Consider the following 19,568-nt stretch of genomic DNA (forward strand, 5'->3'; position numbering starts at 1 on the left):
GAGGCGTGGGTGCCCCCAGGGTGATCAGGTGGCTTCTCCAGGCCCCACAGTCTCCTCGTGGTAGTGTGACGGTCTGTGTCCCGACAGAACCTGAATGGCGTGCCCGCCATCACCAGCTCCGCCAGAGCAGCAAACCACCAGGACAAGAAGCAGCGCGCGTCTCAGGTAATGGAATTGCACCTCCTCATCCTGTTTCCTACATGAAGTGCCTTGAGCTTCCCAAGGGGCCCTGCTCGTGAAGCTGTGAGGGTGTCAGGCTAGCGGGCTGTCGCCAGGCACACTTCATCCATCTGTGTGTCTGGCCTGCGTGTGCCACGGAGATAAGACATCCCACTCACTGTTGACTTTGGCAAGTCATTCCACTGTCTGAGCCCCAGTTTCTTCAGCTATAAAAACTGAGACTTGGTCTAGATCAGAGGTGTTCAAACTACTCCTCAAAGGTGCTTCAGGGGCACTGCACATATTTTATTCGCGTATCCTGAGATTTTAAGGCAACTGCTTTTCTGTTCCCTGATTTTCCTGGTACTTTATCACTGAAACAAAATGCAGAAGTACAATGGACGTCGAAGGTGGTGTAAAATTGCAACCATCACTTATAGCCCTTGATTTCAAATTTTTGTGTTCATCAAAATCATCTCAATTATGTAGCATCCGTATCATCATAAATAAATGCCATTGTTTATTAAATACCGAGCACTGGGCTGAGCGTTTGCTCTCTAGTCTTGGCTCAGAGAGGTAGCAACTTTGAACTCCATTTTGACAGAGACGCAGAGAGATGAAATCATGTACCCAAGGCCTCAGCCTCAGAGGAGAACCTCGATTCAAATCCAAGTCTCCCTGACCCTATGTGTGTACTTTCAGTTAAAAAATAGATGTTTGCCCATTAAATGCTACATTTGTTTTCTCTATTGGAGGTCCATGTAAATTTTCATTAGGAGAAAGGACTGTGGAAAACTACTGGACCAGAGAATCTCTGAGGTCTCCCCCAGCTCTTACAATCAATGAATCTTTCAGGAAAATGTGGCGGGATCCAGCCTTTTCCGGGCCCTCCTAGGCAGATGGGGCAGTGGTTATGGGCTTTGAGAAATGTGGTAGGGTGGCCTCTTCCCCTTAGTTTTCCTATGACCTGGCCTGCTGACATTTGTACCAGGCTACTCCTAGTTTCACAATTTGGGGCCAGGCCTGGCAGGACAGAGGGGCACTTGCTTCTTTAGTCCACAGTTGAGACCAGAGGTCAACAACTGCTGACCCTGAAAGGCCGTCACATGGACCACACAGGGCCTGAGAGGACCGTGGCCAGGCTGAGGTTTATATACTGACCCTGAAAGGCCGTCACGTGGACCACGCAGGGCCTGAAAGGACCATGGCCAGGCTGAGGTTTATATGCAAGGGGGAGGGGAAAGTGGGAAGGGAAAGCCAATAGGCAAGAAGGGAAAAAGTGAGAAAGAAGGGAGGAGAGAATCACACACTTTGACTCTCCGCCCAGTGAAAGCTGGACTCTTTCTATAATGCAAAGCTTATTTTTCAGTCATCTCCCAACCAGGACTGTATTTTAATTCCACGTAGAATAACCACCTTCTATTTGGTATTTAGACACAAAGTGGAGAGCAGCCAGTTTTACTGGAATTCAAGTGAAAAACAGAATGTGCTGTTAATACCCATAACAAAAATAATAATAGCTTATCATTTGTTAAATGCCAGGAAGTGTTCCAAGTGCATTCCATGTACTTTTCAAAACAATCTGGCAGAGAAAATAGGATTTTCCCCATTTTACAGAAACTGCAGCTGAGATGGGGCTGCCCAAGTTGGTAAAAGGTAGAACTGGGACTGGGATTTGTTTTTCTGACACCCAAGCTTTCCACTGCACAATGGTGCCCCTGTTTTTCATGCTTTGTGTGCCAGACAGCCCAAGCTGGGTTGGAGAAATTCACTGATTTTCCTTTGGTAGGAAAAGCCACCAGTCCTGACCCCCAGCCCCAGGAACCAGGAACTCAAAAGAAAGTACAAGTCCCAGCATGACCAAATGATCTGCAAGTGCCTCTCTCTGAGCATCTCTTATGCCGCCACCATTGGGGGCCTGACCACCATCATTGGCACCTCCACCAGCCTCATTTTCTTGGAACACTTCAATAAGTAAGTAATTCACTCCGTCAACAAATATTTACTAACCACCCACTGTGTGTCAGGGACAGAACCAGGTGCTGAGTATACCACAGAAAATCGAACCAGAGCAGTTTCTGTACTAAGAGGGAAAAAAGATGATCAAGTCATTACAGTTAAATGTGACAAGAAGGGTGGGATTCTGCCGGGGGACCCCTGCTGAGGGACCCCACCCAGTCTAGAGGGAGGAAATTACTTCCCAAAGAGGCGACGATGAAAGTGGAGACGTGCAGGCCAAGCTGGAGTTAACTAGATGAAGGGAGATCTTCCAGACAAAGAAAACAGTGTAGTAGGCTCAGAGGCAAGAGAGCAGAGCACGTAAAAGAAAATGACAGAGGGCAAAAGGAGGCCAGGGAGGCGGATGCGCAGATCACAGAGGGCCTCGCAGGGCCCACTAAGGAACTTGGACTTCGTCCGAAAGGCCGTGAGAAGCCTTTGAAGAATTTTAGGCAGGGAGTGAGGTTATCATATTTACAGTTTTGAAAACTCATTCTGGATTTTAAAAATGGACAATGGTTTGGAACAGAAAAGGCAGGCAGCAGGAAGACAAACCAGGACATGGCTACAGATGCCCAGGAGAGAGCTGATGGTGGCCTGGGCAGCAGTGGGAGGAGAAATGGCCAGATCTGAGCAACATTCAGAGGGAGACTCGACCGGCCTGGGTAGGGTTAGGAAGAGCCTGAGAGAGGGAAAGCCCAAGTCTCATTGTCAGGCTTGGGGCTTCAGCAGCTGGAGAAACAGAGTTGCCCTTGACGTAAATGAGGGGAAAGATGAGGAAATGTTGATACAGAGGTTGAGATGACCAGGTGGTCACCTGGGCTGGGGCCACAGCTCTGCCCAATGATGAACAAGGAGTCCACCAGATAACCTCCTTGGCCCCCTAAGACCAAGGAGGCCCCCTAAGCAGTGGTTGTTGATAACAGATTTGGAGATTCCATGCCATGGTTCTCCTGTGGGCAAAGTTCACATCTAGAACCTTCATGAGGCTCTAGAGACCGAAGTTCTCCAGAATTGATGCCTTGTGTCCCCCAGTCAAAACACATTCCTTGGGGGCTTCCCTGGCGGTGCAGTGGTGAAGAATCTGCCTGCTGATGCAGGGGACACGGGTTTGAGCCCTGGGCCGGGAAGATCCCACATGCCACGGAGCAACTAAGCCCGTACTCCAAAACTACTGAGCCTGCGCTCTAGAGCCCCTGAGCCACAACTACTGAGCCCATGTGCTACAACTACTGAAGCCCATACGCCTAGAGCCCGTGCTCCACAACAAGAGAAGCCACCGCAATGAGAAGCCCACACACCGCAACGAAGTATAGCCCCCGCGCGCCGCAACTAGAGAAAGCCTGTGCGCAGCAACGAAGACCCAACGCAGCCAAAAATAAATGAAATAAATAAATTTTTTAAAAAAACATTCCTTCAGTGACTTTACAAAGAAAGTACATCAGATTGCCTCCTCTATTCTGTTGTCTTGAAATCCAGATCAGAATCTTTACATAAATTAAGAGCAAACAGATCCAGAGTGATTCTCCTGAGGGCAAAGTATATACACTTCAGTGGTATCGATTTTGGTTGCCTGGATGCTTTTTTAGCTTATTTCATAATTCTTGGCAGGGCTCAGTGCAGCTGCAGCTGCCAAGTGAGTTCTCGATAATGTTTTACCATATTTTTATCATTAGCTCTACCATGAGCTCTGCTCTGTCTTCTTAAGGACCATTTAGCGTATTACCCCGAAATACCAAATGGAAATCCACCCTTTTCTAATCACTGACCTGGTTCTTTCCCCTCCAGCCAGTATCCAGCAGCAGAAGTGGTCAACTTCGGCACCTGGTTCCTCTTCAGCTTCCCCATCTCCCTCATCATGCTGGTGGTCAGCTGGTTCTGGATGCACTGGCTGTTCCTGGGCTGCAAGTGAGTCCCAGGGCCCTGCCAGCAAGGCTCTCCTGTCCATCCAGGGCCATGGCGCAAGCCCTGGAGGGTGCCATCCAACGGGGAGCTGCCAAGTAACCACAGAGGGTGCCCGGAGGATGCAGTGGACTAGATGAGGAGTCGGGCATCACATCTTCTAGACACTCTGAACATACGTGGACTCTGCACTTCACTATGAGCTCGGCAATGAAATGTTCTTAATTTCAACCAACTGGTCGGGGAAGTGCTGGATTCATAAAGAGTCTGAATCGCAGAGTGTTTAATGTAGTTCCATACAGAGTAATTTGAACTAATTTCTAAAGAAATGATGCCAAGTAGAAGTTCCCTTAGGCTTAATTTTATAGACATGACTGATTTATACTTAGTAGCTGTATGAAGTATGCTCATATCCCTCAAAATAATATTAGACATTCCTCGTGCAATATTATTTCTATATTAATTTGCTTAGCCAGCCTTTTACTCATTACGGATGCTGACTCCAAACTTGATCAGCTCCGAACACATAAAGGGAAGATGTATATGATGTTTTGCTATGAGTCCGGGGACCCAACATTCCCATTGCTCAGGGAATGTTCTCTGAGTTGACTTTTTATTTTAATAACTCAGAGACAATTGTCAAATCAAAGATAACTGTATACTTCTGTGCCTCCAGTGCTGCTAATTGAAAAGTAACACCCACTTTCACCCCAGACAAGCCTTGTCTCTAGACAGATACACATACACACACCTATGTGTGTGTGCAACACACAAATATATAAGCATCTATACACATATGCCGCATCACATTGATTCTCACTTATGTAAAGGACGAGTGTGTAGAGACTTCCCCGGTGGTCCAGTGGTTAAGACTCTGCACTTCCAATGCAGGAGGTGCGGGTTCCATCCCTGGTTGGGGAACTAGGATCCCACATGCTGCATGGAGCAGCCAAATTTAATTAATTAATTGATTAATTAAAAAACCCAACTGGGCAAAAAAAATTAAAAATACAAGTGTGTAGAAACAACCTCACATAAGTACACTTGCACAAGTCCATGAGACATGACTTTACATATATATACCAGAGATATACCCGAAAGGCTGGGGAGAAGGCTAATGAGAGGCTGTGTAACTTGGCAGATCAAGAGTCGCGTGATAGGTGGGGCGAGTGGAGAGAAGCACCATCACAGCCAGCCAGCCAGTAGTTTAGGATTTGCTTAAGACCTGTTGTCCTCTGGGCCTCAGAAGTGTGCTTCCTTTATTCTTTTGCTCATTCTCCCATCTCAGTTTTAAAGAGACCTGCTCTCTGAGTAAGAAGAAGAAGACCAAAAGGGAAGAGTTATCAGAGAAGAGGATCCAAGAGGAATATGAAAAGCTGGGAGCCATTACGTAAGAATCAGCCCTTCACCCTCTCTCCTTCCCCAGGAGAAAATGTGGCAGGTAAAGTGTGCGCAGAAGCAGGCTTGTTCTCAGCGGTCCCTTGAGCTGGGGGAATTTTCATCAACTACGTATCTAGGTATTTAGAGGTGCTACTTAATGCCAAAGTCAAGCTGGCCCAGACTCTAAGGGCCACCCTTCCCCTCTGCTGTATTCCAAGTCCAAGTGGTTAAGCAGTAGCTGCGTTTTAGGTCTCCACTATTGGAGCTCTGCATACAGGAGCATCCCAAAGCAAAGTCTGAAAGCTAACAGAAACTTCCCAGTTCCTGGAGTGGGTCTGTTTTCTTTTATAGCTACCCGGAAATGGTGACTGGATTTTTCTTCATCCTGATGACGGTGCTGTGGTTTACCCGGGAGCCTGGCTTTGTTCCTGGTTGGGATTCCTTCTTTGAAAAGTAAAGGATACTGTCTCTGAGAACCACCCACTAACCCAAACCCTTCAGGCAGTACCCGCCGGTGTCCCCTCCCAGATTCTTTGGGATAGTCGTGAACCCAGGAAGCACTTTGTTCCCTTGAAAGTCCCCCTTTTTTAGGGAAGCTGCAGTGTGGAGTCAGGAAGAAAATAGTCTTTGGAGTCTGAGTCCAGGCTTGGGATCAAGAGCTGCCACTTACCATCCACATGACCTTGGTCTTGTTACTTAAGCTCTTGGAACCTCAATTGTTATGAGAGTTAAAGGGGAATATGTCTGCAGAGTAAAACACCACCTGTAAAGACCATGGCCCTTGTGGCCGAGGCCTGTCCCACCCCTACATATTCCCGAGGGCCAGGGCCACAGGCCACAAGCTCTCAGTGCCAGCTTGTGACCCTCCCAGGAAAGAGAACTCATCCTTTTCTAGTCTCCTTTATCTAAATAACTCCTGACCACTCCTTTTAATAGGTCCATAAATTCACACTAAGACATCTACCCTAACCAGGCCCTGCCTCCACACATTAACTATTGCCCATTAAATCCACCACCGGACAGCATGGCAGCAACTGGCAAGAAGGAAGGTTGACGTCCCCTCTAGACTAGGTCAAGAGAGGCACTGTGTTCAGACAGGCTGTCCTGAGACACTGTGTTACCCCTGGGCTTCCTGACCCTCTCCCCAGCTCTTCTTGTCTCTTCGCCAGGAAGGGCTACCGCACCGATGCCACAGTCTCTGTCTTCCTTGGCTTCCTCCTCTTCCTGATTCCAGCGAAGAAGCCTTGCTTCGGGAAAAAGAACGATGGTGAGAGGAGTTCAAGAGAAGAAGTTGGGGCTGGCTCTAGTCAAATAATGGTCGAAGTCAGAATTTTGGGAGGAGCCTTACCAAAGCCCTTCCAACTCCTCCCAGAATAGCAGAGTATCCTCTGGTTCATCAATTAGGCCCCTGTCTCCACAAATCACACCCATTAGGGTTCATCTGGCTCTGCCTCGCTGTCTACCTGTGATCCAGGGGAAGACCAGGAGCCCTCACCGGGGACGGAGCCCATGATCACGTGGAAGGACTTCCAGAAGACCATGCCCTGGGAGATTGTCATTCTGGTGGGAGGAGGCTATGCTCTGGCTTCTGGCAGCAAGGTAACCCTTGAATCTGTTCTTATTGGGTCCAATGTTTTTCCAGCAGCTTGACCTAATGAGTCATTATGGTGCCGAGAAGGAAGATTCAAAGGCGCTGAGAGGTGAATGTTCACCCAAGTCACTGGGAAGGGAAGCAGTTCAGCCAGGAATGGACATCCTGTCCCACCTTCTAAGCTGGCACTACTGGGAACAGAGTTACAGATAGCTGTGCCACAGTCATGGCACACAGGCATTCACACCTCACTTATGGGCCCACACTGCTACAAGCAAAAGATGTACTGGACTTTGCAGGCATGTCCTTCTGGAGTTTTGACAGTGGTGATAGGTGTAAGGTGTAAGGGCCCAGAGATGCTCCAGAATGACTCACAGCAACTTGTGAGTCCGTATGCATATGGACTCCATATGCATATATTGAGACCCTTTGGAGAATGTATGCTAAGGCAGATGTAAATGCCCCCCACTTCCTGACTGGGAGGATTTGGGATGAGATCTTTTAAAGGGGGCTGGTGGGAAAGAGTTGATTTTCCTAGATTGTTAGCCCTTCCTGAAATAAACAGCCCTAAGAATCAAGCAGGTTAGGGGTCTCCCTGTTTTCTTCCTCTACCTCGTCTATCTACATCCACCCATTCTAAATTTGGCTCACTTTTCACTGCCCATTCATTGTGGGCCTAAATGCTTTCTGCATCAGTAACAAAGTCACAGAATCCTCCACTTGGAAGGAGCCATGGAGCGACACTGAGTCCCATCTTCCCACCCAAATAGAGATTTCCCTCCAGGACACCTCCAGTGACAGGGCAAGCCCTGCACAGCCAACAAAGAATATTGTTCTTTACTTTCAGTTCAGGTCCTCTGGATGTCTTCCACTCTTTGTTCTGGCTTTCTTCTCAGGAACCCTCTCCTCTCCTGTAATAATTATTAAAACAACAAAGACAATCAGGTCCCTTGAGATCATTTTTTTCTTCCAACTAAAACTCCCTAGTTCCTTTAACCATTCCTCATAGTAGTGACCCCTTACCATGCTGGTCTTTCTCCTTAGGACCACTTTGCCTTTGCTCAAACACAGTCCAGGGGTGGTCGGTCTAGTGCAGAGTAGAATAGTTAATTACCCAAGCCCCATCCTGTATTTTTATGGAAGCTTTTATAAGGCTTCATTGTCATTCATGTCAATATTTATATTGAAACTGCAGTCAACTAAAACGCTTCATTCTTTTCATTGTTAGCTACTATTAAGCTTCAAGTCCTTCAACCAATCCTGTATATATGCTGTCAATATTTTTGATTCCAAGTTCACAATATCATATTTATCTTTGTTGAATTTCAGTGGTTAGTTTTGGCCTCTGAGCCTAGCCTGGCAAGATCTTTTTTTTTTCTTTTTTAACCAAAATTGTTCATGTATAGTTGGTATAACTGTAGAACCTACTGACTACTACTTTAATAATATAATTCAGGTACAATATGTGTGATTCCTACTGAATTTCAAATAATTTCAGTCTTAACATTAGTGAGGAAAATCCAATAAAAAATGTTTTCATACCAAGGGTTTAAAAAATTAAGGTTTCCTTTGCTGTGGTTTTTTTCCTAACTTTGCAGTCTAATTTACCAGTTTATTTCATTATAGTATCAACTCGTTGTTCTGAAAAAGAAAATTGCCACTAAGTTATTTCACTTTACTTACAAGTACTATGTGGAAAACATGATAAATAAAAATCCATTTCTTTATAAAACATACTGTTTCCACTCAGCTAACTGCTCTCCCTCCCCTCTCTTTGTCCAGAGAGCAAAATTTAATGTGTCACAAGAGATAACAATTACAGAGTTCCTGTAGGCCTCGAGACTCTGCACCCACCATTAATTGAGGTAGTCCCCACACACTGGATTTATAGCTCTTGGTCAGTTGAGAAAAAAGAAAGGGAAGTGGTCCAAGGTAAAAATGGCTACATGAGAGAATTCTGAAGCCCTTTGGTCATCAGTCGTCTATGAGCATGTCATGAAGTGGCCAGGGTGCTGTGGAGATCAAAGGAGGTTTTGATGAACTTGGAAAAGAGGAGAAAGGGTGGCCTGCTGACAGTGTAGTAAGGCAGTCTTTAACAGCAGAACATGAGTAGGGCTTACAGCTTGAGGAATCATAAAATGTCTCACCTTGCTATCTGCCCTACTGCCCATTTCTTTATTGCATTTGCAATCTAGAGGGTAAACAGCAAAAGTCGGAGCTTGTCAACCATAGAAGGGAGAGGAGGGAGGGTGGGGAGAGCTGGTGAATGCGTATGGCAACCTGGGGTTTTTTAAGAACATAAACTCATTTGTGCCCTTCATTTTTAGGGGAGGGGGAGAGCCCTCATCATTGGCAGATGGACATCTTCCAACCTAATGAATTATTCCAAATGGGAATATTCATTGATTTGAGTAGATGTGTACAGGTGTTGCTAATGGAAAATGTTCAAGCGTGGCAATATGCCTTTATATCGTGTTGCCAAAAAGCATGGGCAGATGGTAGATCCTGATGTCAGCCACGATGAGATTTGAACCTAACACAGGTTGAGACTGAATGACTGTTTCTAGGCCAGTGACGTGGCACCTTCCCCACTACGTGGAGATAGACCTGTAATCCCTCTCTCCTTCATTACTCATGTAAAACTTCTAATGTTCAGTCTTGCCCATTCAAGGCCCCCCAAACCAGAGAAAAGGTTACTATCCAAACATGTTGATAATTTTTCCCATTTCACGGGTGATATAATAAGAGAAATAGATTTCAAAAGCAGGATTAAGGATTACACTTGGCAATCGGTGTAAAGGGCATTGTTGATTGAATGCACAGCATGAGACTGTCAGAGGCTGGAGAAAGAGTAACAAGTTTGAAGTTGAGGGGCTCATCACCCCAAAGATCTCCAATCCCTGCCAAGTCATATCAGGGCTAAGGAGGATCTCAGCAATTAGAGGCTCTCCGTGCCCTGTGACAATTACTGACCAGGAGGCCCTAATTAGACTGAATGGTGTACAATCATTAAAAAAAAAAAAGAATTTGCTGGGCTACATAGTGATCTAACCATAAAAAATCAGGAATGCCTGTGGGTCCAGTCTGCCTGAAAACAGGGAAGGAAATAAGATGGCTCCTGGTGGTCCCTTTCAGCCCCTCACCATCCCTGACCTTCTGGAGGCTAAGAATTCCACTGGGAGTGGCCTTTCCCGCTTTCTTCTCACTGCATCACCTTGTCTCCTGCAGAGCTCCGGCCTTTCCACGTGGATTGGGCACCAGATGTTGTCTCTGAGTAGCCTCCCACCGTGGGCCGTCACCCTGCTGGCGTGCATCCTGGTGTCCATTGTCACAGAGTTTGTGAGCAATCCGGCCACCATCACCATCTTCCTGCCCATCCTGTGCAGCCTGGTGAGTAGAGCAGGGTTCCCAGATATCCAGACCGGCTACCACAGGAACAGACAGGGGCAGTTCCACGGCTGGACTCTCTCTTCTGGTCATTGCCACAGCCTTCACTGATTGGTGTTCAAGCCATAGTTTGATAAATGAAGTCTATTTCAAATAGTAACTGATAAGTAAATAGATAATTAATAACAGCAAGAGTTCTAGAAACCCTTTTCCAAAGGACTAGGCTTAGTTTAGGGGCAGCCCTGAATGGAAACAAGAGTGGACAAGATAACCTTAAAACCCTAGGATTCTAATTCCCCACAATCATCATCAACCTTTCTCTCCTAAGATGAGACCTAACAGGAGGGCGGGAGAAATAGCTACAGAAAATGGAGGCAAAATGCTCCCAGAAGTACTCTCGGCTGCAGAGACCAAAACCACAGCTCTGTCATCAGCGCCTCCACCCAGCTTCTCTGTCCAGGAGATTCTGAGAATTATGAGCAATGCCAGCCTCATTCCACGGTCTCAGAACAATTTGTTATTAATGGAATAGGGGAGGGAGCAACTGCCAGATCTCAGCCTGGCTAAGCAGCCCCAAAGGTAATGCACCAAACAAAATGCTGCCTCTGTCCCATTCTGTGAGGTGGAACCTGTAAAATGAAGGCTCCTTCTCATTGCCAACAAAATAATATCTTCCTGCTCTTTCTAACCCCAAACTCCTCCCAGCCACTCTTTGCTCATTGCTCAGAGGACTCCCTCCAACTTCTCCCTTCCATCACCCTGCCTGTGCGAGCATGGGAACGCACTTAGTTAAAACTTGGCAACATTGAGGGTAAGACCACGGGCTCAAGTCCCATGTAAGGCAATTATCTTACCTAGGAAAAAAAACCTTAATTCTGCACCCCGAGAGAGAGAGATGCCTACTCCAGTCAAAGCAGCTTATTCATGAGATCTGTGTTTGAAGAATTTCTCAGCTAAAGAATCAAATTTTAAAACCACTTCCTTAGACCAGCACCAAGAAATGAAACATCCCTTCTGGGAAGTCACTTGGAGCCCATGTTTCCACGGGAAGTGAGTGAGCAGCAGGAACCCATCCAAGTAGCCCAGCACTACATGCTTTTGAGGGTGTGATTTAACTGCCCCCAGCACATGGTGTCCAGCCAAGGTTAGCCAACACCGAGCCATCATTTAAAGCACATGCATGAGAGTTAGCACAGGAAATGCAAGTCTAATCTCAAGGCTAATGCTTCTGTGAATTCTCTCTTCTCCTAGTCCGAAACGCTGCACATAAATCCACTCTACACCCTGATCCCAGTCACCATGTGCATCTCCTTTGCAGTGATGCTGCCAGTGGGAAACCCCCCTAACGCCATCGTCTTCAGCTATGGGCACTGCCAGATTAAAGATATGGTGAGTCGTGGGTGTCCTCTTCCTGCCAGGCCCACCTGCCATGAGGACAGGGCTGACTGGCCGCACGGCCTTCTCCTCAAGTTTATTATTTTGTAAGCGGTGCCCTTGACCTGTCATAGCTCAGTCTGCTGTGGCAGAAAGAATGGTCCTGGTAAAAGGTTTCTGTATGGTCCGTGCGCACCAAGAATAGCAAAAATGTGCTCTTCCCAAAATCCTAATCTGGGAGAAAGTGGGAATGTGGACAGAAAAAGCTGGGACAGACACAGGATGTGACCCAGTTCCAGAAGGTAAGAGCTTGTTCTAGTCTTTGCCTCAGTTTCTTCATTGGACTGTGGGGATATTCACTCAGAGTTGCTGGTTTATTCACAGAAGGTTAAGTCTGAGACATTGCATGAACCTAGGGTGATAAGAACAGGATCCTTCTATTCAACTCTCTCCCCCAAGCAAGGAACCCCCGAAGCAGCAACTACAAAATGAAGCACTCACAGCTCATTTCTTAGTTTTCAGCGAGGCTCACGAAAGACAGCTCTGAGGGTACATTTTGCCGCTGATTTTAGTGTGCAGCACATCCTCTCTCCACCCCTCAACCTATGCTCACTGCTATGCTTTTTAATACCCAGGGCTGACGGGGCTGGGAAAGGAGGAAGAAACTAATACAGATGACTGGGCCAGGCTGACTGAAACCCGGCCGCTTCACCCTTGCTGAGGGCCTATTTACTTTTCACTCAAATCCAAACTTGATCTCAGCAGCCCTGTAAATATCAAATGGAGAAAAGGAAGAGCTTCAGGCTGGGAGCAGATATTCAGATCCTTTCTACTTTCAAACTGCTCAGCTGAGTCATCTGTATTACTTCAGGGAAGAGAGGTCACAGCCACCCTTCTGTCCCCCTCAGATCTTACTACACAACCCTGTCTGCCCCTACTGAGCTCTGCCCCAACTCCCCTGTCCCCACGAAGACCACCCCCGCCGCTTCTCCCCGGCCCGCTCCCTCTGCCATGTGCTTCCCCTGATCACCCCTGCCTTCTACCCTGGAATCAAGTGATCAGAGACAGTCTTTTGTGTTTTTTTAACATCTTTATTGGAGTATAATTGCTTTACAATGGTGTGTTAGTTTCTGCTTTATAACAAAGTGAATCAGTTATATATATACATATGTTCCCATATCTCTTCCCTCTTGCGTCTCCCTCCCTCCCACCCTCCCTATCCCACCCCTCTAGGTGGTCACAGAGCACCCAGCTGATCTCCCTGTGCTATGCGGCTGCTTCCCACTAGCTATCTATTTTACGTTTGGTAGTGTATATATGTCCATGCCTCTCTCTTACTTCGTCTCAGCTTACCCTTCCCCCTCCCCATGTCCTCAAGCCCATTCTCTACCGTCTGCATCTTTATTCCTGTCCTGCACCTAGGTTCTTCAGAACCATTTTTTTTTTTTAGATTCCATATATATGCGTTAGCATACAGTATTTGTTTTTCTCTTTCTGACTTACTTCACTCTGTATGACAGACTCTAGGTCCATCCACCTCACTACAAATAACTCAATTTCGTTTCTTTTTATGGCTGAGTAATATTCCATTGTATATATGTGCCACATCTTCTTTATCCATTCATCTGTTGATGGACACTTAGGTTGCTTCCATGTCTTGGCTATTGTAAATAGAGCTTCAGTGAACATTGTGGTACATGTCTCTTTTTGAATTACGGTTTTCTCAGGGTATATGCCCAGTAGTGGGATTGCTGGGTCATATAGTTCTATTTTTAGTTTTTTAAGGAACCTCCATACTGTTCCCCATAGCTGTATCAATTTACCTTCCCACTAACAGTGCAAGAGGGTTCCCTTTTCTCCACACCCTCTCCAGCATCTATGGTTTGTAGACTTTTTGATGATGGCCATTCTGACTGGTGTGAGGTGTTACCTCATTGTAGTTTTGATTTGCATTTCTCTAACGATTAGTGATGTTGAGCATCCTTTCATGTGTTTGTTGGCAATCTGTATATCTTCTTTGGGGAAATGTCTATTTAGGTCTTCTGCCCATTTTTGGATTGGGTTGTTTGTTTTTTTGATATTGAGCTGCAAGAGCTGCTTGTATATTTTGGAGATTAATCCTTTGTCAGTTGCTTCGTTTGCAAATATTTTCTCCCATTCTGAGGGTTGTCTTTTGGTCTTGTTTATGGTTTCCTTTGCTCTGCAAAAGCTTTTAAGTTTCAGTAGGTCCCATCTGTTTATGTTTGTTTTTATTTCCATTTCTCTAGGAGGTGGGTCTAAAACGATCTTGCTGTAATTTATGTCATAGAGTGTTCTGCCTATGTTTTCCTCTAAGAAGAAAGAGTCATTTTTAAAGGCACTGGATGATGAGCAGTGAGCCGGTCCTGGGTTCTATTCCCAGCCTGGGTACCGACTCAAGACTTCAGTTTCCTCACCTGCTAAGTGAGGAGGTTCAAACTAGATGCTCTGTGTGGTCCCTTTCAGCTCTAAAACGGCCTTAATTTAGCTCCTTTAGAACCTGCCTCCTCTCATCTGCTAGGAAAACATGGTTAGTTCTCCAGGCCAAAAGGCCCAGGAGGCCAGGGTGATTAAGTCCAGGCCTTGAGCCAGAAGGCAGAAAGGCACATCTAGTCATTGGCTTAGAACAATTCCCTGGCATTCATTTTTCCCTTGCAACTTTCCCAACTCAGTCCCAGCTAGTGGACTTGTGGTGACACGCTGTATACTTGGTCATCACCTGGTAGGATGCCAGCCATCCTTACTGTACACTTTTCCAAATGGCCCTGGCTCTGCCATCCCTCACGTCCCCCTTCCACCTGGCAGTGTCAATGCCAGGACAGAAATGGAAGGGGTCAGAGCTGTGGAGGTGACATTCCCTCAGGAGAAAGCAGCAAAGGCCCCATGCCAGCCAGGGTGCCTGTGTCACCTTCCTGTGGAAGGGCTGGTGGGAAGGCAGCTGACCTGTTGCCCCAGGTGAACCTAAGGTACACTACTTCCATGAGCTGTTCCTTGGGGGAAAAAAGGTAACAGTCATAGAATACAGGCTCTCCTGTGAGTCGTATGTGTCAGCACATTAAAGGCTCTGAGAGGTTCCTGCTTTACAAGCTCTGTTTAATCTTGATGAACACATTCCCTATGATGTAGCTACAGAACCCTTTTTTTAGTGTAACTTAACATCCCAAGATCTGGTGTTCCAAGTACATGGCTTCTAGGCCTCCATGTAATAGCGAGAGTGCTACAAACACAGAGAAGGTTCTAATGGCCGTCTCCCAGCCCCAAGTCCTCCCTGCTCTCCTGTCCTCAACAGTCCTGTGCCCCCTACAAGGCACCACTAGGGCACCCCAGGCAGTGACTGGAACAAATCGGGGCCAAGCAGGTGGGCTGTGATCACATCGGGGGTGAGGCTCAGGCAGGGGACACAGGTGGGGAGCATCTGGGGATCTGTGCTGCTGCCTGCTCACGGTGACTAGTCTGTGTGTCCTGCTGCTTTGTCTCCTGCAGGTGAAGGCTGGTCTGGGGGTCAATGTCATTGGCCTGGTGATAGTGATGGTGGCCATCAATACATGGGGAATTAGCCTCTTCCACCTGGACACTTTTCCCGCCTGGGCTAAGGTCAGTAACATCACTGATCAGGCCTAACAGAAGTGGGCAAATGGCCCAACCAAAGGAGCTGCCAGCACCCGGCAGAATCTGACCAACAGGCCAAGCAAACCACCAGGAGTGCAAAACCCCCAGCAGAAGATTCCGCCAGCTACCACCTCGAGTGAATTGCAGGGAGCCTTCAACGACCAAATGCACAGGCTCGGATGTTAGTGTCTTCTGCTCTGCCCTCCTTCCTTAGCACCACAGCTCAAGGAAACCTAAAACCGTTCTCACTTCCTTGTATCTAGTCTCTCCAATCAGCTCTTTCTGAAGACAGGAAGAAACAAAAGCCTGTCTTTGTTGCCCCTCAGAGGCTAATCCTCACAAACTGACTAGCCTCACTGGGTTTGATGTTATTCTTAATTTCTTGATCCCTTTTAGGAGTAGAAGGAGAAATCCAAATCATCCTACCTATGCACAGAGAGTGACACCAGTGACTTCTCTTTGGGGGAAAATCTCACCTAGAACTTGAGACCTAATGTTGCCTCATTTCTCTCAAGTGTTTCTATCGTAAGTTCTCTCCACAAAAAGGCAGTTCTTAGTAAGTCCTCTTTGTGGCAATCAGTACTCTTTTATCACTACTCTGATTCCTTTTTAAGTGTCTCTCTTCAGTGGCTTCTCTATACCTTGGCACCAAATTCCTGTAAAGAAGTAGTCCCCTTCAGGAAGAGGCTGGTGCTGTTCTCTCTGTCAAAGGAAAAGGAAGTAGAGAAAGAAGACACATTGAGATTAGTGTCTCTCTCTTCACACATCACTAACCATCAATACCACCGTGCTGGTTAAGTGTCGGGAGGGAGAAAAAACGTTCATACTTGTCTTATAAGGAGGCCGAAACTGTGATTAAGACCATCGCACTATTAATGATATTTGACGGACTTTCTTCTGGAGGTAATGAGTAGTTCGTCCCTGAGAAGACAAGCACAGAAAGGTCCAAACACATCAGTCACTTTCTACAAGTTAATGAGCCTCTTGAGGGGAGGGGAGATGTCTTACGTCTCCTAAAGTCCCCAACAACTTATACAATATAGTAAACTGTACCTGCTCAATAAACGTTTCCTTTGAGAAAAATCACTTTGGAAATCCAGGCCTCCTCCTTCCTCCTGTACTATACACCCTTTCCCCCAAGACAGAGGTCCTTGCTATAGGACTGGATGAAGCTCCCAGGCCCTCCAGTCTTCAGGCATTACACATTTCTGATTTCTACCATCAGTTACTTGCTAAATACACCTTATGGGAAAAGGAGGACCCCATAGTTGCTGCACTTCTTGAACTGATTTTAAGTTACTATTGATAACACGTGCAGTTTTCCCATAATAATTAACCAATAAGTTACTCCCTTAGTTTACCAAGTATCTGTGAGTTACAAAATTCTTTTGTGCCAAACTTGCACCAGGTTTAATCAGGAATATTACTGCTTCTGCCAATTAGCTTAAGCCAAATTATCTGGCCACTTATAAAAGTGAATGAGCCCATATGAAATACCAGTATTAGGTACACTACGTCTGGTTTGACGAAGCCAGATCACTACAGTCACGTGGCTTTAAAATGTTCGGGGAGCGGGGGGGCTTCCCTGGTGGCGCAGTGGTTGAGAGTCCGCCTGCCGATGCAGGGGACACGGGTTCGTGCACCGGTCCGGGAAGATCCTGCATGCCGCGGAGCAGCTGGGCCCGTGAGCCATGGCCGCTGAGCCTGCGCGTCCGGAGCCTGTGCTCCGCAACGGGAGAGGCCACAACAGTGAGAGGCCTGCGTACCGCAAAAAAAAAAAAAAAAGTTCAGAAGAGTCAGAATGTCACTCCTAACGTCAGGGTAGCCAAATCCTCGAATGTCTGACCTATTACAGAACTTAGACACCAAGCCTTTAAGTCAGACAATAAGACAAAGGCACAGATAAGATGATTCTGGGAGTATAAATAAGTAAAAAGAGAAAGAAAAGTTGACTTAGAATTAAGTTGACTTAGAATGATTGGCCCCTGTTCAGCTATTTGAGACCCTGACTCACTCCGAAAGGGAAAGCAGTGGAGCCCCCCTGCAGCTGCTGCCAGGTCCGCCAGTCAGCTAAGCAGCCAGCTCAGAAAGGGTGTTTACTTTGGTCTGGTCAGTAGCCTGAACAGCACTGTGTTCTCCCCAGACCACAGATTCAGGCCAAAGAAGATTGCTCGTTCCAGATATGACTAACAAATGGTCAGCTATGACTAACAATTCTTTGTCTTCTAAAATCACTCTGCTGTTGGACAGGAACTACAATAATAGCTGTACTTACTAGTCTTGTCTCTTGCAAATATATTAAATTTGATTTTATCTTCTCATATCACAACTCTACATGGGCAGAAAAGCTATAAGTGATCATCTTATACCAGCTCATTTTATAGATGATGAAACTGAGAAACAATAAGCACAGTTGCATCTTATTCTCGATTATACATCAAATCTGCTTAAAGTTGTCTCTCAAATTCCTTTAAGTCACCCATGAAGTACAGGGTATACTATCTTTTATGTTAGTATTTACATGAAAAAGACTCACATGCCATCTTAGGAAGTAAAAAATAGCTAGTTTTTCCTCCATTGTCAAAATAGATCCCTGTTTATTTAGCTGAGCCCAAATAAAGCAGGTGGCTTTAGGACCCTGTTTGAAAAATACATCTGAACACTAGAATCACCCTCACGCACTACTGAGATATCCAAACCATTAAAAGAGAAAGGGAACTGACAGCACCCGAGGGCACAGGGAGCCATCCTGGGGCTGTGCTCACAGAATGAATGCCGAGCACGCTGCCCGCACTTTTTACAGGGCACCTTCTGCTTGGCCCAATCCTGTACAGCTGTACAGCTAAGAACCAGGCAATGTCACTGCACTTTTCCTAAGCAGGCGCAGAACTCAGATTTTGCAATGTCCCACCCTGCCCCATGCACTTTCCACGAATCTTCACCGTTGGGTTGTTTCTCTCCCAGTGCCTCAAAACATGCCATCCGCTAGGTCTTCAGTACTTGACTACACTGCACCCAGATTTAGGAAAGGTATAAACTGAACACTGGAAAATCCAAGTCTCACAGACTCCCTATTAAGATCAGGCAAGGTCTCACTATACTTCCCCTTCATCGCCCTGTTCCTTTCCATAAGGCAAGGCCCTAACAGTCAGTAGGGAAAGAAGAACTCATTCATCTGTGTAAGGCATGGAAATGGTATGTGCAAAGTCTGAGCCGGGAAGCTGAAGAAAAGCCTCATATGCTCCAGTACGGTATATAGTGTTCCTTCAGGAGGAGTAACAGAAAAAGCATTTAAAATGTGAGAGAGCTCCGCAGAAAAACAAACATCAGCATAGTACCTAGGGAGTGAATTGCCCAGTGGAAGTGAAAACATGATGCATGTTATATGCTCCATGAACCCGTTAAGTACAGACGACTGGAAAACCCACACATCCCAACTTTTCTCTAGAGTCACACAAATGAAAATTGAGTAAATGATTTAGAAAGAGGGGGCTTCCCTGGTGGCGCAGTGGTTAAGAATCCACCTGCCAATGCAGGGGACACAGGTTCGAGCCCTAGTCCGGGAAGATTTCACATGCCATGGAGCAACTAAGCCCGTGTGCCACAACTACTGAGCCCATGAGCCACAACTACTGAGCCCGCGTGCCACAACTACTGAAGCCCACGCGCCCACGTGCTCAACAAGAGTAGCCACTGCAATGAGAAGCCCACGCACCGCAACGAACGGTAGCCCCTGCTCACCACAACTAGAAAAAGCCCGCGCAGCAATGAAGACCCAATGCAGCCATAAATTAATTTTTTTTTTAAAGTTCACTATGAGTTAGAAAGAAGGAAATAAAATTGTCCCTTTAAATCAAAACTGCTTAACTGTATAAAACACTAAATCAGATGAGACATCTAAAGACATCAACTGGTAACTTCAACTCATAAAATACAGTGCCTTTTAACAATTTTAAGTAAGGTTCTTTTGTTTTTTTCTCTCCCTTTGGCTTTTTTTTTTGTTTGGGAGGGTTACAGTTTAAGAATAAGCTTTCCAGTTCAATGTATTTTTTAGGTTCCCAACATAAACCCTGAAGTCTTATTTTTCACACGTGAGTAACCTTCAGTAGAATTTTATGTAACCCTCTTAAGTCAGGTGTAGCAAAAAGTT

The 19,568-nt window shown here is 46.2% G+C and overlaps 1 protein-coding gene across 2 annotated transcripts in view; it reads left to right on the forward strand.

The window, feature by feature from the left end:
• Positions 1-15,614, forward strand: part of SLC13A4 (solute carrier family 13 member 4) — a gene marked incomplete at its 5' end in the record, with an annotated part of 39,228 nt that extends 23,614 nt beyond the window's left edge. For both annotated transcript variants that reach the window (XM_082662024.1, XM_082662025.1), the window contains 10 exons: positions 88-165; positions 1,949-2,133; positions 3,946-4,065; positions 5,348-5,449; positions 5,791-5,892; positions 6,609-6,706; positions 6,914-7,038; positions 10,259-10,420; positions 11,669-11,806; positions 15,293-15,614. In XM_082662024.1, the coding sequence (XP_082518150.1) occupies positions 88-165; positions 1,949-2,133; positions 3,946-4,065; positions 5,348-5,449; positions 5,791-5,892; positions 6,609-6,706; positions 6,914-7,038; positions 10,259-10,420; positions 11,669-11,806; positions 15,293-15,430 (1,248 nt within the window). In that variant the 3' untranslated portion in view covers positions 15,431-15,614. The remainder of the gene's footprint in view (positions 1-87; positions 166-1,948; positions 2,134-3,945; positions 4,066-5,347; positions 5,450-5,790; positions 5,893-6,608; positions 6,707-6,913; positions 7,039-10,258; positions 10,421-11,668; positions 11,807-15,292) is intronic.
• Between the last annotated feature and the right edge of the window lie 3,954 nt (positions 15,615-19,568).

The sequence above is a fragment of the Grampus griseus genome, assembly GCF_964374135.1.
Source record: "Grampus griseus genome assembly, chromosome: 9".
Classification (NCBI taxonomy): Eukaryota; Metazoa; Chordata; class Mammalia; order Artiodactyla; family Delphinidae; genus Grampus; species Grampus griseus.